The sequence below is a fragment of the Anopheles marshallii genome, chromosome 2 (assembly GCF_943734725.1).
Source record: "Anopheles marshallii chromosome 2, idAnoMarsDA_429_01, whole genome shotgun sequence".
NCBI lineage: Eukaryota > Metazoa > Arthropoda > Insecta > Diptera > Culicidae > Anopheles > Anopheles marshallii.
This window is the reverse complement of record NC_071326.1, coordinates 26762459-26774617: the sequence shown is the minus strand read 5'-3', so window position 1 is coordinate 26774617 and position 12159 is coordinate 26762459. Positions and strand designations below refer to the sequence as shown.

Genomic DNA, 12159 nt, shown 5'->3' with positions numbered 1-12159 from the left:
CACAACTGCAATTTGATCGCGACACCGTGTCGCTCTCGCAAAATGGAAAAAGGATACTTTATTAGGGCTATAAGCATTACCAAGGAGCTTACTGGAACGATACTGGAGTCGGATGAAATTGAATACTCGAATACACTTCGATGAGGTCCTCCATTTTTATTTTCACTGCAAAAGGTTGCATTCATGGTTTGTGAAGTTTTGCAATGAAGAGAATGTTATCGTTTGCTTTAATTCCACAATAAAATGAATCTGGTCCAGCAATGAAAAGGTGCATAGATGCTTGCCACCATTTTTATCGTGCACAGTTTTTTTTTTATCGCTGTCCTCGATGGCCAATGAGCTTGTTATGGACGATGGAAAAAATCATCTAGATAGTTGAAAAAACTAATCGATTCAAAAAGCTTGCCGATATTTAATCAGGCGAGCAAAAATAATGGAAATTAAGTGATAATTTATTTTTTTTTAATGGTGGGATCAGCAAGAGAATTATTATTATGAGCTGTAGAGATAAAAAGTTATCGCCTTGCACGATAGTGCATGGTTCCAAATGGATACTATTTTTGAAATTGTATAAAAAGTACTATACAATGGGAAATTTAACCCATTTCTTCTCATATCACCAACAAAATTTGCCCTTATGCTTCTTATTATGAATAGAACCTATTGACTCGATGACGCTTATTTACACAAATTGATATAATAATATTAATATTTTTTTTCTAAATCATTAAGAATATTTGCAGTCTTTTAATCATTTCGCTTAGACCACGGTCTAACCAACCATTCCAGACTACGATTTGTTTTTGTTTTTGGCAAACCTCGTGCCTTTTGCTCTCTCCCTTTTGGGAGAATCAACCGACATACCCGTGCTATGCCCTTTCCAAAACAAAATGGGCAAGGAAGGCAGGGAAGGGTCTCCTCGAGTGATACCCCTCACCTGTCCTCCTACCAGGGGATGATCATGATGGTTGACACTGGAGCTGTTTTTGTTGTGAAATAAACGCAACACAACACACACCACGCGCGGTCTCTCAATGCGCACTCGCAGAGACATGTTCCTTCTCAGTCGCTCGCACACCGTCCATTCCGATGCCGCGCGTTCTCGCTCACGACACGTCTGCCGTGTGGGTTCCGTGGATTTTCCGCAAGTACGAAACGCTTCTTTCTGTAATAAGCTTTCTTTTGGGTGGAACAGTGCGAACATGCTCGAAACAGGGGAACAGGGGAGGGTTAGTAGTCCCTCCGCCCCACGCATACGAAGGGGAGATGTTACACCAACACCAAGAAGTAAACGGTCAACCAACAACAACAACACCGCGCAACAACAGTAACGATTTTACAAGACGAAAAGAGAGTTTACATCGCATCCCCTCGGCACAAACCGCCCCACTCACGCCCCCCTATATATACTTGACCGTGCAGGGCTATGAGCCTGTGTTTGTGACGGTGTCTGTAAGTAAGTGCTGATGATGGCAATGATGATGATATCATCAACCCGCACTCAAGCAATTTAGCGAGAGTGAGAGAGAGAGAGACTGTAACACTCTTTCTACGTTTCATTGGCAAATACACCCCCCAGCCCCTCTTCCACCCCATGGTTTCATCCCTCTTGCCCTTCCATCCCCTTTAGCAAAAGGTACACGCGTACATGTCCACCCCAAAAACGGCCCCTCCGTCTTTTCATTGTTGCCCCTTCAACCAAAACTCCAACCAAGCTCAATCTCTTTATGTTGCTTGTTTGGGTGTTAGCGCGCATATTATTTTGCTCTTTATCTTGCTCTCTCTCTCTCTCTCTCTGTCGCTTGTTGGGGCGCTCCCGTCCCGGTTTGTTATAAAAATTGATCCGAAACGAAAACGCGTCGAGCTGCGATGCAGAAAACACGATGTAACCGACCACTACACCCCCTCAAGAGGGTTGCTCAAAGGGAGCACCAAACGCACCTGGTCAATATGAGTGTGTGTGTGCGTGGGGTGGTTTCTTCTGTTTGAGTAGCTCATATGAATGAGCGCACTCACTTTGCGGGGCGGGGAGGAGGGGGGGGGGGGGCTGGCTGAGCGGCCACGGCGGCGCTTCGGCTTTGTGTGTTGTTTGTTTGAAAGAGCGAAATTTTCACCTCGACCATCTATTTCGTGTGAATTGATTTTGCTGACTTATACACAGACACACACACAAACATACATGTACTCGGACGCACAAACATATTTCATCTTTATGCGGATAATTTATTTATTGGCATGGGCGTTTTATTCACTTTAATTGATATTGTTGAATTTATTAACAAAGGCCGGGGGTTGTTGCACGTGAAACGTTAACCACAAATCGAGGCATCATCCATTCATCTCTTCTGTTCGATAGTAATAATTTTATAGCGATAAAATTTAATCATAACTATAAAAATATTATTTCTCATACCGTTTATCTAGCAAAAAAACCATGAAAATTCCTAACTAATTAATGTTTAGTATGTGAAAACCCCGTCATCATCTCGTCTCGGCTGTTTGATTTGCATATGTTCACACTTGTGCGGCACACAATGGCCATACACACATACACGCAAGCGCACGTATCATGAAGGCCATCATCCTGTGGTGTATGTGTGTGTGTGTGTGAGTGTGTCGATATACGTGGTAAACCAGCATCGATTAATAAATAGCTTTTACCGTCCGTTGTGCTGCACATTAAATAACTTCGCTGTGTTGCGTGTGCGGTGACAAGCGAAGGCAAATTACCCACTCCAAGGGAACGCACGCACACCGATACGCAGAACTGAGAGTTGACGCGGATGGCGCCCAGCGGGAAAGACAGGAGTGATGGTTGGATGGAGGGGGAGGGCGGGAGAATTTTGAAAACTCGCCCAGTGGGCATAGGGCATAAACGGTGGCTTTTTGGTTGTGCCGTTTTTGCACCTGGACACCATCGTACTCGAAGCCCAACACACCAACCCGTGTTGTCGCCGTGATCCACACACACACAAGGGGCGCTGTTCATCGTCCTTTTTTTTTTCTTTTGGGCGACCCCGATTAGAACACTGGGCCCACAGGGAAGGGTAGGGTACTTATGCCAACGCTTTTAACTACACGGTGGCGCTTGCCGGCCGCATGGCACGACGAGGGAAAGAGAGATGCATGACGGAGTTGCCAGTTTTTTTATGCTTTCTTTTCTACGAGATCGATCAAAAGAGTCCAAAAGAGAGCCGGCGGTACTTAATAATGGATTACATTTACATAGCACACACACACACAGGGTTAAGAATGATTTGTTAATGTGTGTGTGGGTTTGCGTTAAAAAGAAAGGCGCTAGAAAGCGCCACTTAATTCGATTCCGGTGGGATACGCGGGGTTATGTTCTTGTTGAAATTAGTTTAATGACCATCTTCGGCAGCTCCGATCGATTAACTCCACGCTAGGGAGGTGCAGACCATTCAAGCCGGTCGATACGGTTCCCCGTGTGTTCTGGCAACACGGTGGGCTTTTTTTTATCACTTGGCGCCAAACGCCACCATTTAACAAGGCGGCACTACAATAAAATTTTCTTCTTTGCTTCTTCTTCTTCTTTATCGGCACAAAAAAAAAGCTTGAAGTCTTGACCTGGCCATGTCTGGCTTGATTAGACTTTATTTACCCGTAGCTTCATAGTCAGTCCTGCGTACGGGGGATTGATCCGGATGGGATTTTGGACCGTTTCTGTCGTGTGAAGACCGGCACCACTACCAACACACCACCGAGCCGTCCCTCCACAAATTACCGTCCATTAAAGGTTGGTTTGAAATTATATTTCATACATCGATCATTTACACCGCGGCTCCGGCCAGTATGCATGAACAACTCCTTTCTTTAGATCAGAAGGTTAAAAGACAACCATATTGCACAATACCTCAAGAGAATAAATGCATTTTTTTCACAATTCCCGGTCATACGTGCGAAAAACTCCCAAAGAAAGCATTCCAATTTTAACCGCCTTTTGGCCAATAAACACAACCAAACGTTAGCGTGCGTTACGGACAGCAAAAAATGGCCCAACAGTTTTGTTCCGAACAGCTTCGGCGAACCAAAATTACCCTTAAAACGTGTTCCATCGACGTGTGTGTAGTGTGCATTGTGTGCGTAGCCCTGCAGTCGTCGTCGTCGTTGTCTAGGGGAATTCCCCCTTTTTTTCCTTCTCAGCTGTTCCCAGCAAACGGGCCACGACGGGAATCGCCCCGGGAATGCAACGTTTTGAGCCCTGCGAACAGAATCGAAACGCAGAGAGAGCATATGCATTTTCCGTCATTCCGTTTTCCTGCTCACTTCTGATCGGCCGTGGTTTTCGCCGTGCCGTCTTCCTCAGTTGCATTCCCCGTGCCATGCTGTTTGGCATTCACAGACACAACACATCGATACGATTAGTTGCTTTTCCCTGCTTGTTTCTTCCTTGTGCTTCTTTATTCCATTTTTTTTGTTGGTGTTGTGGACCGGTTTCTGCATCATACTTGCCGCCCTAACAGCGGTGTTCCAGACCGGAAAAAGTTAGAAACGGTCTCTTCTCAACCATACATATGCACACAAACACACACACACACACTGAGAGAGAAGCGCATACTTCAGATACACATTTTAAAACACGTCCGCATCGCCCCTATATTACGACAGAGCAGCATGTGTTCCGAACACGTCGCGTCCTCGGGATGGGATATGCAAGCAAACGGCAACCCCCAGGTAAGGGAAGGAAGGAAAGAAAGTGTCCCGTGATCACGAAATGCAACTTTTCGGGATGGGCCAAAGGTAGCGACAACTAATTGAGCTCAACCTTCTGTTTTTTTTGCACCGTTGACTCTTCAAGAGTTTAAAGAAAGGAAACACGAAAACTACCCTTAAACGACCGAACAGAGACACAACTGTTTGCCCGTTCGAATGATTCAAAGAACTTCGCGCCAGCTCCAACTGCAAGATAGCCAGATCAAGAATTGTGATCGAAGGCCACGATCTGGAGACAGATGGTTAGAACACTGTTATTATCCACCCTCAACCATCCTCACCACAAACCCGCCCCGGGAGGGGGGGGGGGGGGAGGGAGATGGATCACTTCCTTTTCCGCCTTCCGGGCCTTCCCGGAAACCCGGAACGCACGGATGGATCAAAATCGATCGGCAGAAGCCGATCGCGACTTCCAGATTACAGCAGCTGATTGCTTCTTCCTGTCCGGTATGAACGGGTGGGGCAAACGGTGGATGGGTGGAGGGCGCGGGAAATTCAATCGAAACCGTGCGGGATAATTTGGGAAGGCTTTTCCTTTTGTGTGTGTAATGAGCGCAAATGAATATTTGATTACAGCAAACTCGGCTAATGCTAGAGTTCCACGAGTTAATAATCACTCAATGGTGCCCGACGATTCAGTCCGACGATGGGCTGAGAGTGAGTGAACATGAGGGAAAGAGAGAATAAGAGTGTAACAGAGATGCGCTATGCGAGCAAAGGAAGGCTGCAACCTTTACACAGCATCACAGTAGGCGCCCAGCGTACCGTCGAATCACGGTACATGTGGTTCAGATTGGTACTTGAAACTTGCCAAAATTAATGCATTAGCAAAGACATTTCGACTGGAACTCTTCACTTCATCACTTCCTACAGTAAAAAAAAAACAGTTCTTATAGTTCCCATGGAAAGGGATTTGGCATTCGATGTAGGACCGCTTAAGGTCCTGTCCTCAAGTTCCGTTAAAGGGCATCGAAGAAAGTTAGAGTGTCATCTACTTTATCGGCACAACAACCTCTAGAGGTCTAGGCCTGTCATTTCAGGTTTTCTTTGACTTTATTTACCCGTAGCTGGATAGTCGGTCCTGCGTACGAAGGATTAATCCGGATGGGATTTTGAAGGGGTCCGGTCATGTGAAGACCGGCGCCACTACCAATACACAACCGGGCTAGATCACCAGGCTAGAGTGTAAAGAGTGTTTATATCCGCCTCTGATTCACACATTACTTGTAATTTGTTCCGTTTTTGTCTTCCAAACATTAATGACATCTGTTTTCTCCACGTTAGAGTTCAACTATGACCTTTTCGCAATCTCATTTCCCCAGTTATTACAAACACCAAACAGGTTGCCCTTCTTTTCACCACGCATAATTAAAAAGGTCAACGAATCGGGCCCAGTTACGTAAGTGGTTACACTACGCCAAACGCAGGCTCTGCGGGTTACAACTGGCCAAATAGTTTAAATCGAACGCACCTTTGATGCAGCAGCTCCGGACGTATGTTTATCAGCGCCATTTCTTCTACCATTCCCGTTCCCTTCCGTCGATGACTGCGAGGACACTGTTGTGGTGCTGCTGGCCGCAGCATTGTTGCTACCATTGCTTGTCACTGTAGCTTTCGAACCTTTCGTTCCAGCACCGGGCACAGATGATGCTGAGTGCTGCTGCTGCTCTTTGCGCTGTGCGAACGTGGAAAGTTTCTCGCTCGTTCGCATGGATACCGTTGATGACGAGGCGGTCGAAGAAGGCGACGACGACGTTCCCACTGTGCTGGCAGCAACGGTAGCAACTGATGCGCTATTGCTAACTCCTTGCTGCTGCTGCTGCTGGCCGCTGTTCTCCTGATTGTCCTCATCGCTTAACGTGAGCCCGGTAGGCGACAACACCGAGACGCGCTTCTTGTTCACCAAACGCGACGGTTTGCCGGGAAACTTGGACTTTCCCATGGTCGTCGGACTTGTCGGCTGCGGGCTGGAGGACGGCTGCGTTCGGGCGCGAATTTGCTGCACATTCCTCTTCGCTGCCACCACCGCCACCGGCGGACCGTGGGGTTGCCGTGCTGCCGCAATGTGGTTGTGGGTGGTGGTGTGGTGGGGGTGTATTTACCTTCCCGTTTTGCAAAAGAACGTACACGCTAAGTGTATATGGGTGAAGTTGATCGACTTTTACGCACTCTGCACGACACGCACCGTTGTGCATATGTCGAAAAACTCTCGCACAATACACAAACAGCAACACGTACACAACAAAAAGCACACACACACGTATGTATGTGATCGCACCGATCAACAACGGCACAGAGATGACACGGTTTTATTTTTAATACGACAGCAATAGCAGCAACATTTAGCGCAATGGCACATGGCTGACGACAAACGATTAACCTCTCGAGAGAGCACGTACACACACGCACCAACTATCGCACCTCTTTCGCTGTAGCTCCCTCACGCGCGCGTACTCACACACACGCGCTCACACACAGTGGCATACGCACAAATGCCCACACGAGGCACACACGCACGCCGCACCGTGCGAGAAAGGAGGTTTTCCAATTTTTGCGCTCACGTTATTTTGTTGGTGTGGAACAATTTATATACGTGTATTCCTTATCTACGACAGATTGTGTGACGAACGGGCCGGAATGACATACAATAAAAAAAAGAAGAGGTTGGCTGGTTGGCCGCTGCTTTGTGTACACTTTTTTTTATTTGGTGGAAAATTAGATCTACGCTCTTTTGCTCCTTTTGGCGCAGCTGCTCTCTTTCTCTCGCTTGCGCTCTTTTGCTTTTGCTCCTTCCATCAAACACTACACATCACCGGGCAGTACAGGCACACACTGCCTTTTTATTTCACGCACATATGCGCGCACACATACACGCACGCACACATTCTCAAACGCAAACACACACGCACGCAACGGCACTGGGATTACAACACTGGATTTCGCAGCCTCTGTTAATCTGCTCAGCTGCTGCTTTACTGCTCCCGGGTGTTGTTTTTCTTTTCTTTTCCCGATTGCTTGACTGGCAACCGCAAACACTATCTTTCTCTTCTTACTGCACAGCACACACACACACCAAAAAAAAAACACGGCAACGATTAGAACAATAGATTCGACACGCACACAGAAATATCTTTATCCCCGTAGCAATTGGTACGGATTGCTGATGCTGCCCGCTGGTGGTCGCCGCATCGCACCCGTACGTGCCTGTTTTGATAGCACACTTTCACACACCATAAACCACGAAACACATACGCACATCACTCACATTGACCGTGAATGGAACAGTGTGCAGTGGCTGCTTTTATTTTGGCTCTTTTCTTTTTGCTTCACATTCACTGCTGCTGCTTTCAATGGCACGCTGCTGCGGCTGCTGCTGCTGCTGGTGCGTACTCTCTTGCCGTGACTTGTTTGTCTTGTGCGACTGAAAACGCGCAAATAGCCTGCGAATGGATGAGCGAACAGCTCTCTGCGGCTGTGAGCATTTTTTTCTCTCAATTCGTTGTCACTTTGACATTTCTGTCACGGTGTATGCATGACAGCATGTGCCACGGGTGTTTTTGCGGTGCCCATTTTGAATCAAAGTTTTCTTGACAGTTTGGTCACATTTTTCTAGAAAAAAGAATCGTTTTTCGGCCTAAACGGGCGTGACTTAAACGATTATACAAAAGTGTGATCGATTGAGGGTGCCTTTAAATTGACGAAATGACTATTTTCTTTGCTTTAGTCTAAAATCTGTTTGATTGTAGTTTCTTGCTGTAAAATTATCAGAAAACATTGTAATGAGTACATTACAACTTGAAAGTTTTGTCAGAAGAGCCTTTGCCTAATTCGCAATTTTTAATCCCGTTCAACTTGAAAATTTAGTGGATTCACTCAAAACATTCGATTGTAAATATCAAAACAACAACACAAAATTTGCCCCATGCATTTATAAACCTTGGGTTAGTTGGGTACGAATTTCTGGCATGTCTCCGAATTGACAGCAAAATAAAATATTTTGTTTACCATTGAAGCAAGAAAAACTTTCATCGTGAAATTAAAAATTAAATTCCTTTTTCCCCTTTTCTACGCATTCGCAGTGTTTCTTGAGATCAAGTATTGTGTTTCACACTAGCTGTAAGTTCTCTTTCTTTACACACGTACTTGAAATGCTAACGAAGACCTGAAAAATCAGAAGATAGTTTCTGGATGACCTCACCAATTTCTAACGGTATCAAATTTTCAGCTTTACAGATATTAGATTCAGCTGCAATATGGATGCTTTGGATGTGATTGAAAAGCGGATTGAAAACCTAAACCAGTTGCTCGGCCCACTGCCAACCGATGGAAGCCAAGCAGAGAACTTAACCGAAGCCATCCTGTCCGCCTCATCTTTCCTTCCATCCGCAAGCACCGGTCATCTGGCCGATGGTGCGGCCCGCGGTGCGATTCTGGAATCGTTTAAGCGCAAAGACGAGCTGGAAGCTTACCTAGATCCGGCATACTTGGAAGAAAAGCAGGACATCAAGGCAAAAGAAATGTACATCAACACGATAGCGAATGATCTGGCCGGTACGTTCGAAACGCTACAGAAGATCAAATCCCTCGAACCTACGCTGGGAGCGGAATATTTTCGCAACCTGCCCGACGTTAGTGAGCAGCTAAAAACCATGACTACGACGGCGAGCGAGCAGAAGCAGGCAAACGAACTGCTTGAGGAAAGTCTCGTCATTGCGATGCAACGTTACAGCGAGATTCAGAGTGGGATTAAGGATTCGCTCAAAGCCATGACCGACCGGTTGGATCAGTTGGAAGATCGTCTGGCGCAGAAGAAAAAGCAGGATAAAGATATATAAGTATAGTACGCATCAATGGGGCGCACAGAGGTTGTACACTTTACTTAACTAGCGAGTGTATCTGATTGCATTGTAATAGAACGAATATTCCTAACTGCTTAATATATTATTCAATCCAGAAGAGCATATTTCAACTGTCAATATACAGCAATCGCTAGGGAGTGTGATATAGTATTCGTTGGAAATTATTGCAACATGTTAGATTTAGTACGTTTTATTGGTGATCATTGAATAGTTCATCTCCTTCAGTCGCTTTTGGAACTGTGAAAAGGCGGTCTATTGTGACTGCTTTCGATTTTGGCTCTTGTTGAGTTCTGAATACTTGCCCGTGAATCGTACAAAGGATTAACAACAAATAACATTTAATCCTGAATAGCTTCCACAGCGAAAGGACAGCAGACACTTTGGCGGAAAACGTGGCTCATTAAATTACTGAACTTTTGTGTACACCACCAGCACCAGCCGGGGGTGCAATAATACTTCCGTTTTGTATGAATCGAATGAATGTGTTGGCTACAAACGAACAAATGAACGCGAAACAAAAAAAAATGGATTAATACTTATGATCTTTAGCCATTGCGGTATGGATGGGAGGGGTGGTGATTTAAACATTAAATGACTATATCACATTTTACACATGCGATGCGTAATAACCGCGCAACGTGTTTTACGCTTAGGAGCTTCACTCTTCGTGCTCGTCCAGCTCGTGTCCGAACTGGTGCTGTTCGTACTCGTGGCCACCGTAGTGCTCTTGGCCAATGTGTTCCGAACCGGCATGGCCCAGATCGTATCCGTGTCCACCGTGCAGTTTGCTCTCGAACTCGCTATGGTTCTCCAGCGTAAGTCCGTGGCCGTGGTGCTGTTCGGTTTCAGGGTGCACGATCTGGATGGAAAGCAGACGGTCAATTAATATACGTGAGGGGTTCAATTCTCCCGATTCCCGTATCCCGAATTTCAAGGGAAATGTACACACCTTAAGGTTATGCTTAAGTCCCGAAATTTCCACCGGATGCTTCAGGAACTGCTGGTCCTCCTTCTTTACGTACACCGGGACGGCATGGAAGTGGTGGAACTTGAAGCTCTGGTGTGATGTCGCATGCTTATGCTCGATGTTGTGATGATGCTCCGTTTCCGACACATCGTCATCCTCGTGATGGTGGATCAAACCAGCGTAGCACACTCCCACGAACAGCGTCACGAAAATCTGCGAAGATACACGGACAATTACCATCCAAACCACAATTCCTTTTTCCCGAATTTTACACAACACACACACACACATACACATTACTCACAATTGATTTGAACATTGCGGTACGATTTCTTCAATCACACTAGCCGGAAACGGAAACTTGCAAAACAACGATCGATCACGATGATCACAATAACTGGCGCTTAAAAAATGTTAACGTCTGCACGCGAACGGGTTGCGATGGTTTGTGATGTCTACGGTGACTACCGTTAAGGGGCTTTATAGTAGTTTGCCCCTCCTAACGAGCGGTTCGGCGTTGTTTGGAGCCGTGCACCAATCGGTGGTGATGGAAAACCGCTCCAAACGGGCGAAAGCGAAAGTGAATGCGATGAAAATGAGAGCCCGGCTCTGGTAAACGGTTGCACTGGTACGCGTACGGGAATTCGACCGCAGGAAGAAGTAACGGAGGGTCTTCTTTGAGAATAATAGTAAATACTCCCTACCAAAGACTATATCTGGTTCCAGTGTTTAAAAAAAAATTCCTACTCAAAACATAAAGCCCTTACAAAATACTTGCCGATCCGCAAAAACGGTAGTTACCTAATGTGGGAAAACAGTGAAAAATGATCTTATTTACGGGGAAATTACTGCACTTACAGCAAAAAAAAAACCCTATCAAATTACGTCGCAACAAACAAAATGAGTCTAATTGTCGTACGCCGAATGAACAAACTGGTAGTCCCTTTAGGATCCCTGAGGTAATGAGATCATGTGTTTGATGTATAGTGTTTTACACTCGTCCAATTATACCTTGTCCAGTACAGCGCAAACATGATCTCTGTTAAAGTACTTACTCTACCGGAGAGAGAGCGAGAGAGAGATAGAAAGAAACAACAAATTATTAGACCCATTTCAACATCTACGCTATCCACCATATGACACAATGGCGCCGAGATGATTTGGTTTTACTTTCGTTTCACTCCCAAGCATGGCTTTGACCACCAAAAATCTTACGCAAAGCAAACCATAACACATCATCCCGCAACGAAAATAATAATGCTGGCCCTATCGTATCACCTGTAAAACACCCTGACCGGTAACGAACCATCGGTCCAATTTAACCAGTAAATTGATTTCTCATGAACAAGCTTAACTATTGCCACGCTTTCGGCCAGCAATGGGGAGGACGCCTGTTGACGGACAGCGACAGTTCCAGCGGCTGCACCGCAGTGATGTCCCGCGTAGTGAAGCGAAACGTAGCGTAGGGCCACCCGGAGGCGAAAGCCCATTTCTCTCTACGATCGTTGCTGGTTTTTTCATCATCACATGTGCGTCTAACTTGTCTGATGGCCATCTTTTACTGTAGCCACCTGCAGGAGCGAGTGGAGCGCGTTGCGA

The 12159-nt window shown here is 46.0% G+C and overlaps 3 protein-coding genes across 3 annotated transcripts in view; 1 reads left to right on the top strand and 2 right to left on the bottom strand.

Moving 5' to 3' along the window:
* Positions 1 to 6676, bottom strand: part of LOC128710292 (histone-lysine N-methyltransferase trithorax) — a 106908-nt gene extending 100232 nt beyond the window's left edge. Inside the window, exon 1 of the mRNA XM_053805342.1 lies at positions 6206 to 6676. Within this exon, the coding sequence (XP_053661317.1) occupies positions 6206 to 6676 (471 nt within the window). The remainder of the gene's footprint in view (positions 1 to 6205) is intronic.
* Positions 6677 to 8987: 2311 nt separating this feature from the next.
* Positions 8988 to 9569, top strand: LOC128708589 (uncharacterized). Its single transcript, XM_053803568.1, has one exon. It carries the CDS (start codon positions 8988 to 8990, stop codon positions 9567 to 9569), a length of 582 nt encoding a protein of 193 aa, XP_053659543.1.
* A 682-nt stretch (positions 9570 to 10251) lies between these two features.
* Positions 10252 to 10879, bottom strand: LOC128707708 (histidine-rich glycoprotein). The gene is made up of 3 exons (XM_053802666.1): positions 10865 to 10879; positions 10543 to 10773; positions 10252 to 10452 (listed from the first exon to the last, which is right to left on the bottom strand). Exons 1-3 carry the CDS (start codon positions 10877 to 10879, stop codon positions 10252 to 10254), a joined length of 447 nt encoding a protein of 148 aa, XP_053658641.1.
* Between the last annotated feature and the right edge of the window lie 1280 nt (positions 10880 to 12159).

What these genes read in the sequence shown, in the direction of transcription:
- LOC128708589 (XM_053803568.1), top strand. Translation starts at nt 8,988, where the DNA reads ATGGATGCTTTGGATGTGATTGAAAAGCGGATTGAAAACCTAAACCAG.
- LOC128707708 (XM_053802666.1), bottom strand. An exon ending in GACTTAAGCATAACCTTAAG is followed by an intron (nt 10,453 to 10,542) that starts GTGTGTACATTT and finishes CTTTCCATCCAG; the next exon opens with ATCGTGCACCCTGAAACCGA.